The sequence below is a fragment of the Panthera uncia genome (genome assembly GCF_023721935.1).
Source record: "Panthera uncia isolate 11264 chromosome E2 unlocalized genomic scaffold, Puncia_PCG_1.0 HiC_scaffold_19, whole genome shotgun sequence".
In the NCBI taxonomy this organism is placed as follows: domain Eukaryota; kingdom Metazoa; phylum Chordata; class Mammalia; order Carnivora; family Felidae; genus Panthera; species Panthera uncia.
The window spans coordinates 7,350,962-7,366,577 of record NW_026057588.1 but is presented as its reverse complement, the minus strand read 5'-3'; the positions used below and the strand labels follow the sequence as shown (position 1 = coordinate 7,366,577).

General features: G+C 51.1%; 1 protein-coding gene across 3 annotated transcripts in view; it reads right to left on the bottom strand.

Annotated features, from left to right (window-relative positions):
• Nucleotides 1-15,616, bottom strand: part of VRK3 (VRK serine/threonine kinase 3) — a 36,025-nt gene that overhangs the window by 19,920 nt on the left and 489 nt on the right. For all 3 annotated transcript variants that reach the window (XM_049622154.1, XM_049622152.1, XM_049622153.1), the window contains exons 2-7: nucleotides 14,951-15,013; nucleotides 10,355-10,494; nucleotides 9,632-9,781; nucleotides 8,254-8,448; nucleotides 2,347-2,411; nucleotides 701-767 (exon numbers count right to left, since the gene is read on the bottom strand). In XM_049622154.1, coding sequence (XP_049478111.1) covers nucleotides 701-767; nucleotides 2,347-2,411; nucleotides 8,254-8,448; nucleotides 9,632-9,781; nucleotides 10,355-10,493 — 616 coding nt within the window. In that variant the 5' untranslated portion in view covers nucleotide 10,494; nucleotides 14,951-15,013. The remainder of the gene's footprint in view (nucleotides 1-700; nucleotides 768-2,346; nucleotides 2,412-8,253; nucleotides 8,449-9,631; nucleotides 9,782-10,354; nucleotides 10,495-14,950; nucleotides 15,014-15,616) is intronic.

The window sequence follows — 15,616 nt, the reverse complement described above, 5'->3', positions numbered from 1 at the left end:
GGGGGTGAACGAGGCGGAAAGCACATACAAATCTGGAGCGGGAGGCCTCAGAACAACAGAGTAACCTCTGGATTCACACGTGTGACTAGTAAGATCAGGAAACGTCTCCGCTGGTCCTGGCATCATTGGATGCCTGCCCACCTTCCAGCATCTCAGTTGGGTGATACAGATCCAATGGTGTGCTGGCCAGGGGCGGACAGCCCTGAGCTGCAGTGTTTGCCAACTTTCGTGGTGTAAACACTTCCCACCGTGGCCGATTTCGGGCCACCGATCTGTCGTGACAGAATGTGTGGCTGGAAGAGATGCCAGCACGCCATCGCGCGGTGTTTTCGCCAAGCAGCCACAATGGCTGTAAGCAACCCCGAGAGTATAGGTCATAGACAATGTAGACAAGTAATTAGGAAGTGATGAGTTTTGAGTATTTGAATATTTACTACTGTTCTTAATACAATTTAGTTGATTGTAGGCCGATGTGATCGATTTTAAGTAATGACTACGTTGAGCAACTGGCCGTGGTACTTCTGATAATTCAACACTAGGCTCTCCAGGCCCACGGTGTCTGTCCTCTGAGGTCCAAGGCCCAAGGCCCAAGGGGTGATGGGGCGCAACTGGGCCCTTTCCCACACCTTCAGGGGGAAGTTAGTTGCCCTGACCAAGAATTCACAGTTCTCTCCCCCTTGTCCATTTCCCTGCAGAATACCTTGCAAAGGCTTGGCCGCCCGCTGGAAGAAGTTCTGCTCAATGAACAAGCGCCCATCCTTGGCATCCTAGTCGGGAACGGCAGGGGGAAAGGTGTCACAATGCAAGCTCTTAGACAAGGGCTTCAAGGACATTACTGGCCAGGTATCACCCCAGGTTAGTGCCAGCACAACCATCACCAAGTCCCCCACTTCAGAACCAAATCCCCTAGGGTGCTGCATGTGAACATGTTATTTCCATTGCCCAGATTTCTTTTATGATAGGATCCACAAGTTTCCCTAGACATGTGGCCTTCAGCTAAAAACAACATTTCCCAGCCTCCCTGGCAGTGAGGAATGACCATGTGACCAAGTTCTGGCCAACGGAGGTGTAAGCAGAAGAGATGTGGGCAACTTTCAGGTTATGCCCTCAAAGGGCTGGGCAGGCTCTCCCTTTTCGCTTCTGTTCCAGTTGGCTGGAATGCAGAGGAGATGGTGGGAGCTGAGGCAGCCATCTCAGCCCATGTGGAGCCGCCCATGTTGGAGCAACGAGAGAGAAAGTGGGCTCCCCTGTTCATGGAACCACAGTGATAGCCCTGGACTACTGCCCCAGACTTTTACGTGAATAAAGTAAAATATTACTTTTGCTGAAGCCATTAATAATATCGGATCATTTTTTCTACAATGCAAACTGAGTATTTTAATTAAACACAACCAGTACAGCTGGGTTCTTAAGAGCACAGGGCTAAAGAGCTAGGTTCAAAGCTCAGCTCTGCCATTCATTCATTCTTTCTACAGAGCACCTATTACGTGCTGAGTACTCTACTGGCATTGGAGATACAGCAGTGAAGAAAGCAACTTGCATGCTGGTTGCCCCTGGGCCAGTGATGAGTCCCCATTTTCTCACCTATTAAATGGGGAAACAGAGTAACCAGCTCACAGGCTTGCTTGTGAGACTCTTAACCCAGGGTCAGGCATGGAACAGGCTCTCGACGAACAGGGGCTATTACTCATCTGTGAGCCTGGCTCCGGAGTCCTCGCTCTGAACCACTCACACAGCCTCTGTCTAGGGCCAGGGGAAGGCACCCGGACTGGCTGCCACAGTATTCTGGGGTGGGGGTGGGGGGGGGTTAAGGGTGAGAAAATCTGAATAAATGAAGGGAAGACAATAAAAGTTACCTACAATCCCAGCTTTCAGAGATGACGAGGTTACTAACCAAGACGATACCCTTTTATCAGATTTCACGGACTCCTCAGTGTAAGGACCCCATCAGATTGCTTCTCTGACGGACTCCAACATCCGGCACAGTGAAAGACAGTGGGTGCTCAACAAATACATGCTATGAGGCAGACAGGTAGTGGGCAAGTGGGCCACACAATGTGGGTACTAGTGGCTTCATTGCAAGGGTGAGGACACTCAGCCCCTCCAGACTGCACAGCCCAACGGCACCGGAACCAGGGCTCGGGGAGAACTTGACTGCAGCTTCCCAGGTCTCCTGTGATAAAGAACCTGAGGCTGGAGGGAGATGTGCCCCACCCAAGGTCCCACTGCCCCCTGCAGGCTAAGGTGGAGCTCTCCTGCCTGTGTCAGCCCTCAGAGGGGGCTTGGAGGTCAGTGGTACCCAAGCCCCAGGCCCTCCCCTTGTGACTGCCCCCCAGGGACACTCACCAGTTTAAGCGAGAATCTTTGTTTCTGGGGACTTGACTTGCAGGTGAAGGTGGAGACAGGCTCGGCTGTGGGTGGACAAAACGAACAAGGTTATGATCACCAGGGAAAGTGAAAGTCATGGTCCTGAAACTTCTCAGTGAAGAGCAAGCAACACTTCTGCTTGTCAAGTGCATTCTTGGCTTTCAAGACCTGTTCCTTCCTAGGTCTTGGAAAAGTTGTTTTTTCCTCCTTTCTCTCTGCTAATATTCAGCTACACAAAAAGGGTTATTACCAAGCAGGCCTGACTTCTGTCCTTGGAAAGGCTTGCTTGCAAGGGTGGTCCATGGCTGGTGTCTGGGTACTTGGATTTCAGGAGGGCTCCACCATCACTGAACCAAGCAGAAGGGCCCCCTGTGCCCAAACTATTATGCTGAACACCTGCTTTCCTTCTGGGAGTCTAGAACGTTCGTACGTTCCAGGCAGAGTGTGCCTAAGTGACCAGCTACCAATAAAAACCTGGGGTATGAGATGCCTGGGTGGCTCAGTTGGTTGAGCGTCTGAATTTAGCTCAGGTCATGATCTCGTGGTTTGTGAGTTCAAGCCCCCACATCAGGCTCACTGCTGTCAGCGCAGAGCCCGCTTCAGATCCTCTGTCTCTCTGCCCCTCCCTTGCTCATGCTCTCTATCAAAAATAAATACATATGAAGAAAAAAAAAACTGGGTGCTGGGTCTCTCAGGAGCGTCCCTGGTAGACAACACTTCACGTGTGTTGTCACACTTCCTTGTGCATCCTCCGGGAGCCCCTGGGGAAGGGACTCTCGGAAGATTGTGCTGGTCTCCCCTCAGATGTCACTCCGTGGGCCTTTCCCCTCCCTTGACTGTGCTCTGCGTTCTTTTGCTGAAATGCATTGTGGCCCAACTATGTGCTGAGGCCTGTGGGTCCTCCTTGTGAATACCTGAGCCTGGGGGGTGGTCCTGGGGATCCCCAATACACCAGATATTTGCATTTGTCTACACATGTGGGTGGGTACCATGGGACGGATGAAGCCTTGTCCCAGCCCCATCCCCACCCGGGGAAGTGCCGTCACAGGTTGACTTCTGCTCCTCGGGGTCCTCTGAGCTGCAATCCCGAGGCTGCCCAGATCCAATGGCTGATCCAGCCCTGCCGGCTCAACACGGAACCGTGCTGAATGACCACTTCCGTTCCTGAGTCCCCATGGGGCCATCTGAGCCTATCGCCGGGTGGGGGGGGCACCATCCACATCCTTCCTCCTCTCTTCCTCATAAACACCCTGCCTGCTTGTCCCATGCTGCTCAAGGATAAACCCGGTGCTAAGTGTCGGCTTTACACGCATGGTCTCCCTTTAATGGTCTCAGGACAGCCCCGGAAGGTCTACTATGTTATGATTACTGCTGCTGCTGCCATTGTTGTCAGTGCCACCTGCCGGAGGAGAGGAGAACTGCGGGTCAGAGAGGCCAAGAGAGGCTGCTCGCAGGGAAATCAACTCTCTGTGTGACTCTACACGAGGTGCTAGACCTCTCTGGGCCTCCACTCCCATGCCTGTGAAATAGGAGTGATGAAGCCCGTCCCCAGGATTGGATACAAGGGCTCAGGTGGCCCAGCAGGAATGAGCACGGCAGTAGCTGAGCACATACCGTACATTTGAAGCTAGCTGCATCCTTCACATGCACCGCTCAGAGAACCCACTCAGCCCCGGAGCCCGGCACCAAGCCAGGCTCATCACGAGTGCTCAACATCATCCGGGGCCCATAAACCGACACACTGTTGTCCATTCCCAAGGCTCTCTGTGCCCTCCTCCACCCTTTCAAATCCTTGCTGCCCCTCGCTCAGCCAGATTGGCGCTGTCCAAGGTGTGGAAATAAGGGAGGTGACAGTTACCCAGAAGCCATCCTTGCCCTCATGAAGCTCCAGCCAGAGCAGGGTGGGAGTCTAGGGTTTACAGAACCCAGGACCGAGGGTGACCCGAGCCAAGCCTAAGAGAGGGAAATGTGTGTGTGTGTGGGGGGGGGGGCTCAGATCTCAGGGGAAAGGGGGGTCCTTTGCACCTGTGAGAAGGGGACTTGGGGAGATCACCAACAGGTGTCTGGAGCTGGCTGTGGCACCTCTCAGGCATGCTAACAGTACCCAGCTCACAGAGTCCCCACACAGGCGGGTGACACATATGCTCCTGACGCTCAAAAGCAGGCGGGGACAGTTGGCAATTTCAGTGCGATCTCAGGCACTACTCTGCAGATTATGAGGGGCTTTTTCTCTTGAGCTCCCTCCTCTATGTGGCCCTCATGCCAACAGCCCGCAGAGCCAGCTGGGCGATTCTCATTATAGAGGGGAGCCCACAGGGGCCCAGGAAGGGCAATGAGCTTGGTCACTGGCCCCTGCGGAGCCAGGCTATCAATCCAGGGCTCCAGACTCTGGGACGTGGGGAGACCCCTGCCTGATGCGGACCTGATACATAGAGAGCATGCAGACAAGAGCAGAGCAGGCAAACAGGTGGAAGCTCCCAGCTGCCAGACGTTGCAAGAAAGCTGGTCTGGGATCCAGCGTAACCAGAGCGAACCGACTGAGCCACCCAGGCGCCCCACGAGAGTTCCTGCAAAGAAGCGGGCTAGAGAAGGTATAACTAGAGAAAGGGGGGAAGGCATGGGCGTGATGGAAGCAGAGAGGAGCTCGATACACCTTGAAGCTGAAGGAAGGGCTATGAGCCCAGGAACACGGGCGCCTCTAGAAGCCCGAGAATGCGAGGAAACAGGCCCCTCCCCACCCCCAGAGCCTCCAAAAGACTCGTGAGACTGATTTTGGACTTCTGACCTCCACGCCTGTAAGAGAACAAATGAGTGCTGTCTCAAGCCACTGAGTCTGTGGTAATTTGTTACGGTGGCCACAGAAAACTGACACAAGCCCCCAATCTCCGTCCACAAGGGCACAGACCCAGAGGGTAGTCCTGAACTTGAGCCCAGGCTACTTTTCACAAGCACAGCGCCGTGAGCAGCTGCGGGGATTTATGTGGTGACCCGATACTGGTTCTCCCAAATTGTTCCAGGGAGATGGGGAGGGTGACGTTAGAACTCAGGAACTGACAAAGGAAAAGGGTGCCCACTCATAGGGCTGTATGAATAAGGGAATAAGATGGGGGGGGGGTGCCTAGGCGGCTCAGTCAGTTGTGCGTCTGACTTTGGCTCAGGTCATGATCTCATGGTTCATGAGTTCGAACCCCACATTGGGCTCTCTGCTGTCAGTGCAGAGCCCGCTTCAGATCCTCTTTCCGCCTCTCTCTTTGCCCCTCCATCATTCTCTGTCTCTCAAAAAAAAAAAGGGGGGGGGAGTGCAAGCTGGTGCAGCCACTCTGGAAAAGAGTATGGAGTTTCCTCAAAAAACTAAAAATAGAACTACCCTACGACCCAGCAATTGCACTACTAGGCATTTACCCACGGGATACAGGTGTGCCGTTTCGAAGGGACACATGCACCCCCACGTTTATAGCAGCACTATCCACAATAGCCAAAGTATGGGAAGAGCCCAGATGTCCATCGATGGATGAATGGATAAAGAAGATGTGGTCTATATATACACAATGGAGTATACTCGGCAATCAAAAAGAATGAAATCTTGCCATTTGCAACCACGTGGATAGAAGTGGAGGGTATGATGCTAAGTGAAATTAGTCAGAGAAAGACAAATATCGTATGACTTCACTCATAGGAGGACTTTACAAGACAAAATAGACGAACATGAGGGAAGGGAGGCAAAAATAATATAAAAACGGAGGGGGACAAAACAGAAGAGACTCATAAATATGAAGAACAAACTGAGGGTTACGGGAGGGCTTGTGGGAGGGGGGATGGGCTAAATGGGGAAGGGGCATCAAGGAACCTACTCCCGGGGCGCCTGGGTGGCTCAGTCGGTTGAGCGTCCGACTTCAGCTCAGGTCATGATCTCACACTCTGTGAGTTCGAGCCCCGCGTTGGGCTCTTTGCTGACAGCTCAGAGCCTGGAGCCCACTTCAGATTCTGTGTCTCCCCCTCTCTCTGCCCCTCCCCTGCTCATGCTCTGTCTCTCTCTGTCTCAAAAATAAATAAAAACATTTAAAAAAAAAAAAAAAAAGGAACCTACTCCTGAAATCACTGTTGCACTATATGCTAATTTGGATGTAAATTTTAAAAAATTAAAAAAAAAAAAAAAAGATGAGCTGATTGGTGTGATGAACTTAGAGCGGGGCCCAGAGTGAGCTAAGAGTGTCAGCTGCTGTACTAAAAATTGCAATTGTGGGGGTGCCTGGGGGGGCTCAGTCAGTTAAGCTTCTGACTCTTGACTTTGGCTCAGGTCCTAATCTCATGGTTCATGAGCTCAAGCCCTGCGTCAGGCTCTGTGCTGAGCATTGGAGCCTGCTTGCTCATCTAGGAAATGGGGCAGCGACCGTGCTGACATTGCTCACTGGGTGACAGTGCTCCATTATGAGTTAGCAAGTACGAAGCAAACGCACGTCCATGTGAAAACGTGTGCGCAGATGCTCACAGCAGCACTAGTCACCAGGGTCAAGTGTGGAAACAATGCACACGTGCACCGATCCATAGCATGAAGAAACCACATGTGGTATGTGCAAGGCCATGATGTAGTGTATCACTACATTTATCAGAAATATCCAGAACAGAGAAACCCAGACAGACAGAGCAGATTAGTGGTTGCCTGAGGCTGGGAGGAGGGGTGTGGGGAGTGAGTGCTTTGGTACAGGGCTTCCATTAGGGGTGATGGGAATGTTCTGGAACTAGATACACATGATGGCTGTGCAGCATGATGAATGGACTACAACTCACTTAATAGTAGACTTTAAAATCGTCATTTTGACGAAAGGTCAACCTCATTTGACAAAATAACAACACCCCCCACCCCCAAAATCATATAAAGCACTTGGAACACGGTGCGGCCTTGAATAGGCACTCAGTAAACATTAGGTTGATTAATACCAATCAGTGCAGTTTTTGTTTTCTTCATTGTACCAAGGTATCTGACTCCTCCTTTTTTTTTTTTTTTTTTGAGAGCGAGCAAGAGAGAGTGCATGAGCAGGGGAAAGGGGCAGAGGGAGAGAGAGAATCTTAAGCAGGCTCCTCGCCCAGAGTGGAGCCCGACACAGGGCTCAATCTCATGACTGTGCAATCATGACCTGAAGTGAAATCAAGAGTCAGACGCTTAACTGACTGAGCCACCAGGGCGCCCCGGACTTCTTTTTTTAATCTTTGACTACTGCCAGCTTCCAAGCCCGGCCCTGCCTCTTCCGCTCCCCGCTCCACATCTGGGCAGGCTGATACGAAAGCCAGGGGCTCCCTTCTGTGGTGTCGGTGGGAGAGGCGAATCACATGAGGCCCCGGCCCCTGTGCGGGGAACCCTTGCCCAGGCCTCACCCTTTAACCAAACAAAAACCCCGATCAGGCACCTTTCCTTCCTGGTTCAGAGCCGCTCTCAAGCAATTAGCCTTTTGCATTCTCTTGGTCTGTGTCACCCTTAATAATCAAACCAAATTGTTTTTTTTGGGGGGGGGTTCCATGCTATCTCTGCAGGGTTGATAGAACACTCATCATCGTCCTCATCATTCACCCTCACTGGGCCTGCACTCCCATATGACAGCGGTGGACATGGAACGGGAGGGGGGGGGCCTTGTTACACAGGGCACAGAATTCCCAGTTGGCCACGGTCCCCAGATGTCCCCATCACCTTTTAGCCTCCTTACTCTACCTGCCCAGCCCCTGCAGGTGGGTAGGTTTGCAATCCCAAGTCTAAGAGAAAGCTGTCTAGAGGCAGGTGGGCAGCTGGGATGTGGCTTTCATTTCCATTCTCGGAAAGGGGGTCCCGCCCCTTGCCCTGGCTCAGAGATGCCCCTGCCAGACCCAGCACCCGCCGGCCAGTGGACAGCATACCTTTATAGAGAATGCCCTGGTTGTCCCTGGTCTGGAGGGATCCCAGTTTCCAGTGCCGCCCATTCTTGTCTGTCACCACCGTCCCTGTGGGCAAAGCCTCAAGCGAGGTTGTCACCCGGCTCCGCTTCAGGGTCTGAGGGCTTTGCCTGGTCGCCTGTGGGCTGCTTTTGGGGGTTGGGGGTCTGCTCCAGGACCCTGCAGGAAGATAGTCAGAATAAGGAAAAAGCAGCAACAGGGAGAGACAAGTTGGATGGGTAATGGGACAATGCTCATCATAGGGTTCGTTTATTCATTTGTTCTTTCAACAAATGCTTCCTGGGACCTTTCATGAGTCAGGCCCTTGTGCGACAAAGCTGGGGACCCGGACACGAGTCAGACCTGGGCCCTTCCCTCAGGAGCCCCTAATTTGGTGGGGGAGTCTGATCTGGACACCGTCGGTCAGAACTGAGTCCGAAACAGGACAATACAGAGGGATAAGAGAGAGAAACTGATACCGCCTAGAGAAGTCAAGAGAGGCTTCCTGGAGGAGGGGATGTTTGAGTTGGGTCTTGTTGGATGAAGAGAAGTTTACTGAGGGGAAAAAAGACCTTCCAGACATTCGACCAAAAATATCCTGAAACAGGACCTGGCCACCCTGGGCTGAATATAAAGAGTCAGAAATTTGTTAGACAGAGGCCCTGCCCTTGAGAGGCTCCCAGACTGGCAAGAGAATGGGGGGCAATGGTGAGGAGAGAGACAACGACACAAGAAGAGATATTATCTACTCCATTCTTCCCACCCACCATCCACCCAAGGCGTAGAATGGCAAGAGGCAGAGGGGCCTGGAGATAACAAGGGACAGAGGGGAGGCACTGGGGGCTGTGACTTTAGATCCAAGGGCCCACTAGGAAGGAGAGGGTACACGGTCCTCAAGACTCCCATGCTCGTCGGCTGGCTCCAGGCCTATGCACATGAGTCTACCTGGTCCCTGCCCACACAGGACTCTCAGTCTAGCAAGTGAGGCAGAAAGGGCCATGGAGCCTGGAGGAGACATGTGCTCAAATGAGGGTGTCACTGGCACTGGGGGCTAAGAGGGCAAAGAGAGGGAGACGAGGCAGCCTTGATCTAGCCTGTGGTGCTCAGGAAAGGCTTCCTAGAGAGCTGCCCCTCGATGCCAGGATGAAGAGCTGGGGCTGGAGGGGCGATAGGAGGCAGGAGGCTATGCACAGGTGGGGACAGGGGCGGCTCTGGCTGTGTGTAGACGGACTGGAGGCTAGCAATGCTGCAATGAGGGTCTAGGCGGGGTAGGGATGCCCGGGCAGGGGAAGGATGCCCCAAATACTGTCCGGTGACCCACCGTTTCCCCGTCTAGTCAGGCCAGGTTGACACCAACTCTCACCTTTGGGTCTCTCACAGGGTCTCAAGGTATCTTCAGACCCAGAACTGTCACTATCAGAGAAGACGGATGACGAAGAAGAGGTGACAGTGCTGGACCATCTCACTTTCTTGGAAGAGCTTTCAGAACTGGTGTTCCTCTTTCTCCTTGAGCCTGGAGAAAGGAAGACAGGATGCAGACTGAAATTACAAAGGCCTTTTCCAGGGAACCCTAAACTGGAAAACCCTGAGGGCACATTCAACCACTCTCTTCCCGCCGATCCCCAGAGCCAAACCTCGCTTCTTCGGTCACCTAAATATCTAAGCAAACTATCCCTTCATTTTATTTTTTTCCTCCTCTCTTTTATTTGTTTGTGTTTATTTATTTTGAGAGAGAGAATGCACTGTGCGCGAGCAGGGCAGGGGCAGAGAAAGAGAGGGGGAGAGAGAGTCCCAAGCAGGCTCTGCCCTGTTAGCTCAGAGCTGAACGTGGGGCTTGATCCTGCTAACCATGAGCCGCAATCGAGAGCTGGATGCTCCACTGACCAAGCCAGCCAGGCACCCCCCGAGTTGTCAACTTTAAAACCCAGAGGCCGATCAGATGCCGGGAAACTGAGTGTAGACAGAGTCTGAGTCCTGGGCAGCCCCAGGATCAATGCCGGGTCAGACAGGCTGCAAAGGTTTCTGGCCTTCCTCCCCCGATGCATGCATACATGCACTCGTCACCCCTCAAAGGGCTGGTTCTTACCTCGGAAGGATGACGTAAGCGGTCTGACAAAGGTCTGGCATCCCGCATGCTCCTCCACAGGCAAAGATTTCCCACAGTAGGGGCAGAATTTGAACGTTGCTTCGATATTTTTGCCACAGTTTGGACAGAAGGTGATCATGCTAGAAAACAAAAGGTGGGGGAGGGAACAGGATGCTGAAAGCAAACCTTCACCCACTGCCAGTGAGTAGTTCATCTGGCTCCCCATGGTGACAACATTGCAAAAGGGAGAAAAGTTACTACACTGGAATATACTCTCTTAGGAAGTGACCACTTCTTCTATTTTTTTTTAACATATTTACTTAGAGAGAGAGAATGGGGAAGGGGCAGAGAGAGAGGGAGAGAGAGAATCCCAAGCAGACTCTGTGCTACCAGCGCAGAGCCTGACGCGGGGCTTGATCTCACGAACCGTGAGCAAGAAACCAAGAGCCTGAGCCGAAACCAAGAGCCGAAACCAAGAGCCGGGCGCTTCCCCAGGAAGTGGCCACTTCTAAAACAACCCCCCCCCCCCCCCCGCCAAGCATCCAGCTTCTAGCCACCCATCTCCCCCCTAATGGCCCCGGGCAGGTCAAAAGCAGAAAAATGCAATGCGAAACTGCAGGTTTCACAGAAGATATGGGAATTCCTTGGAGTCCATGAAAGTTACGCAGAACCGCTCAGGTCACTGAAGCACTGAGGGTCTTCTGCTGTACTTCCGATGTTTGTTTCTTGAAACACACAATCGGTTTGGGAGAGACCGTCAATGCTCACCAAATATCCACGTGCTCCCCTACCCTTCCCGGGGGTCCCCTGTGGTTACACCGGGGCCACATAACTAATGCTGGTTAATGGCGTGTGAGTGGAAGTCAATTCCCAGCTGAGACAGTTAAGAGCCAGAGGACCCCCTCCATCCACCCTTTCTCAGCACGCGTGGCCCCGGAGGTCGCATCACTCCCCTGGCACAGCTACAAGATGAAGGAGGGCTGTCGGGTCCACGATGGAATCTCATGATCAGTGAATAAATACACGTTGCATTAAGCCCCGAGGACCGTAGCATCCGCTACTGCAAACAGCCTGTCTTATCCTGACTTAGTGAGACACAGGTGTTGACATTATCCTTTAGGCTTTGTGTGTCTCTGGGATATTTCCTAACACTTGTAAAAATCAAAACCAAAGGTACACACAGAGCCTATTAAAAAGTAGGACACGGCAGGTGTATTCGTTTGCTCGGGCTGCTGTACCCAAACACCACTGCCTGGGGGGTTTGAACCAAAGAATTTATTTCTTCAGAACTCTGGAGGCCAGAAGTCGGAGATCAAGGTGTGAGCAAGGCCGGTTTCTTCTGGGGCCTCTCTCCTTGGCTCACAGATGGCTGCCTTCTGTGTTCACATGGCCGTCCCCCTGACTGCGTTCCAATCTCTTCTTGTAAGGAACCAGTCACATGGGATTAGGGCTCTGCTTTGGTCTGTTTGGGCTGCGATATTGAAATAGGACAGACTGCGTGGCTTATGAAAAACAGAAACTTTATTTCTCAGAGTTCTGGAGACTAGGAGGTCCGCGGTCAAAATGCCACCATGGTTGAGTTCTGGTGAAGGCCTTTGGGGGTCCAGACTGACAATTTTTCCTCAGTCCTCACATGGTGGAAGGGGCTAGGGAGCTATCTGGGGTCTCCTTCAAAAGAATACTGATCCCATTAGTGACGGCTCTACCCTCATGACCTACCCTCCTCCCCAAAGGCTCCCCTCCCTAATACCATCACATTGGGCATTAGCATTTCAAACTATGCGTTTTGGGGGAGGGGGACACAAACATTCAGACCGCGGCTGGCCTACCCTAACAACCCCGTTTCAACTTAATTACCTCTTTAAAGGCCCTATCTCCAAATACGGCCACATTCTGAGGTACTCAGGGTCAGGGTTTCCACATGATGGAATTCTGAGGGACACAAGTCAACCCATAAAAACAGGATTAAACTAGTTAAGCGAAGAAGAGAAAATCAACAAGGATGCCAGTGCTATGGGTACTTCAAGTAGATACATTTTACTTTTTTTTTAAATTTATTGTTTTTTTTTCTTATTTTAAGTAAACCCTACACCACACGAGACTCGAACTCATGACCTCGAGATTAAGAGTCATATGCTCTACCAACTGAGCCAGCCAGGTGCCCCTCAAGTAGATATATTTTATTTTACTTATTTTTTAAGTAGATATATTTTATTTATTTATTTATATACTTTAAACTTTTTAAAAAATGTTTAATTTTAGAGACAGAGACAGAGCACAAGCGGGGGAGGGGCAGAGAGGGAGGGAGACACAGAATCCCAAGCAGGCTCCAGGCTCTGATCTCTTAGCACAGAGCCCGAGGTGGGGCTTGAACTCATGGACCAGACCGGGAGATCATGACCTGAGCGGAAGTCGGAGGCTTAACTGACTGAGCCACCCAGGTGTCCCTATTTATAAATCTCAAATAGTAGAAGAAAGTAAGATTATTTCCTTCGCCCTTTATTCTAAGACTTGGCATACAGTACTGATTACCAACTGGCTACGGAAACACAAGCCAAAGTAAGTTTGCTCGTGACTTCACGTCACCTCGTAAGAGAAAGTTCTCTCCTCTTTTATTTTTGACAAACAAAAATTGTACATATGTGGGGCGTACCACACAATGTGCTACAATTTGTCCATATTCTGAAATGGTTACCACAACCGCCTGATTAACATATCCGTGACCGCCCAGAGCTGCCACTATTTTTGTGTGGGTGGTGAGGACCCTTGAGATCCATTTTCTTAGCAAATTTCAGGTATTTGATACATTATTATTGACTACAGTCGCTATGGTCTCCAGAATTTGTTAATCATAACTGAGCTTGTCCCCTCCCCAACACTTTCTTTTAAAAGTAGGCCCCACGCCCAACGTGGGGCTCGAACTCACGACCCTGCGATCAAGAGTCGTCTGCTTTTCCAACTGAAGCCAGCCAGATGCCCTGAAAGTCTGTCTCCTGTGATCAATCTCTTTTTCCCCACAGCCTCTGGTAACCACCATTCTACTCTCTGTTACTAGGAGTTTGGCTTCTTTTTTTTCTTAGATTCCACCTAGAAGTGAGATCATGCCATAACTATCTTTTTGTGTCTGGGTCAGTCTGATCAAACCCCTTTTCCTGTATTCATCGTAGAGCTTGGTGTCTGTTGCACCTGAAAACAGGAGAGTCCTTAAAGTCTGGCTCTGGCTCCAGGCTCCTGGATTTCGGTTCCATATCCGTTACATGCTGGGCATGTTACTTACCCTCTCTGTGCCCCAGTCTGCCCAATGGTAAAATGCGGCTTCTAACAGTACTTTTTTTGACCGCTAGAGTAGTTGCTGGGGCCTAAATGAATACATTTATATCAAGCGCTGAGAACAGGGCCTGGCCCCCGGAAAGCCTTTTATGTTAGTGGCTCTTATGACCGGATCATGCCCTGTATCCAATTTACATTCCAGTTGTTAGTCCTTCTCTTCTGCCCCTTCTCTTTCCGGAAGTTCTGCGCCTCCCAGGCTTCTCCATTTCCACTTGGTGCTGACTTATGGACTTCCAGTGCTTGCCCTTGAAAATCACAGGCCATCCAAAGAGCTCAGGAAAGAAATCGCAGCCAGAGGAGACGAGGGTTGTGCTTCCCCTTGGTCTGCAGAAGAGCAGAAACCACGCTGTGGCAGAAAACTGCCCTTCCTTCAACTCCCACCAAGGAGCCGTGTACGATGTCAGACCGCAAAGGCTGTTGCCAAGTGTCTTTTAAGGAAACCTGTGGGCTGGTTGTGGCACTTAATTTGTTGTCCTGGTTGACATCTGAATGGACAGATCTCTCTTCTCGAAGGGATAAATATGGGTGAGCATTTTTGGTAAGCTAGAGGAGTCACCTCCTCTTCTCGCTTCAGGCCACTGCCCACCTGAAGCCCTTCTGGTGACGTTGGAGCCACAAGATCAAAATGGCCTGGGGGGCGGCTACCCTGAAGAGGGGTTCCAGGCTTTGTATCCATGAGAAACTTGAATTTGGGTTCAGCCACTGAGATATGGGGGCTGCTGCTAATGCAGCATAGTCTGGCCTCATCTGACTAGCAAACCAAGACTTTAGTTTTGTTTTGTTTTTTAATTTATTTATTCTGAGAGAGACAGCATGCACGCCCACGAGCAGGGGAAGGGCAGAGAGAGAAGGAGAGAGAGAGAATCTAAGCAGGCTCCCTGCTGTCAGCACAGAGTCCGACACGGGGCACGAACTCACAAACTGTGAGATCACGACCTGAGCTGAAATCAAGAGTCAGACGCTTAACCGACTGAGCCACCCAGGCACCCCTAAGACTTGGCAGTTTTTTTGTTTTTTGGGGTTTTTCTGGCTTTACAGTGTTAAGTGGTTTTGCCTTAAGTGGAGTTTTCCCTCGGTGCCAAGTGCCCTTGGCTAAAGATGGCCTCTAGGATGGGGCAAGCACCTAATCCAGTGACCCTGTCACATCCACGATAACTTTCCTCCTGGGAGTGAAGTCTGACAGCAGCAACACAGAAGAGGCGGAACAGGAGCAGGCTGTTGGTGGGGAATAAGCTATAAGGGGGCCTGTCCCTGAGGGGATGGTACCTTAATGGGGTCACAGTCTGGCCTTCAGATTCCCTGGGCTGGAAACTCCATCTTAGAAGAGTCCTGTAAGCGAATAAAAGTGGAAAGGTTGACTCGGGCCCATTTCACATATAAGTGAAAGATAATGGTTAATGTTTACTGATCACTGGCTATGTAGCCCGCAAGTACTAAGTTCATTCACTCACTCAATAATCACTCACCGAACTCCTAATATGTGCTAACCACTGGGGATACAGCAGCAAAGGAAACAAACAAGGCCCTTGACCTGAGGAAGCTCACATTCTAGTGGCAGAGGATGAGATTAATAAACAAATGAGCAACTGTTTAATAGGTCAGATGGAGGTAGTGTTACAGTAAACGCTCAATAAATATGGATGGAAGAAGGCAGTTTCACAGTAAAGTCACCTGTCCAAGGTCACATGGCTAGTTCAGGACTTAAACCCAACGCTCCAACGCTCAGGCCGGTCTTTATTATCCATTCACCCATTTATTTTATTTGTTCAACCAATATTTACTGAACATTTGCTATCTGTTAAGAATTGCGTCCCTGAGGAGGTTCTCAGCCATTGTACAGCAAAAGAGCTAAAGGCTACTAGACTCCATCCACCTCAGGGAAGGAGGGACAGTCTTCTGGATGACCACGACTCGCCTAGGCCCCGCCCTCCC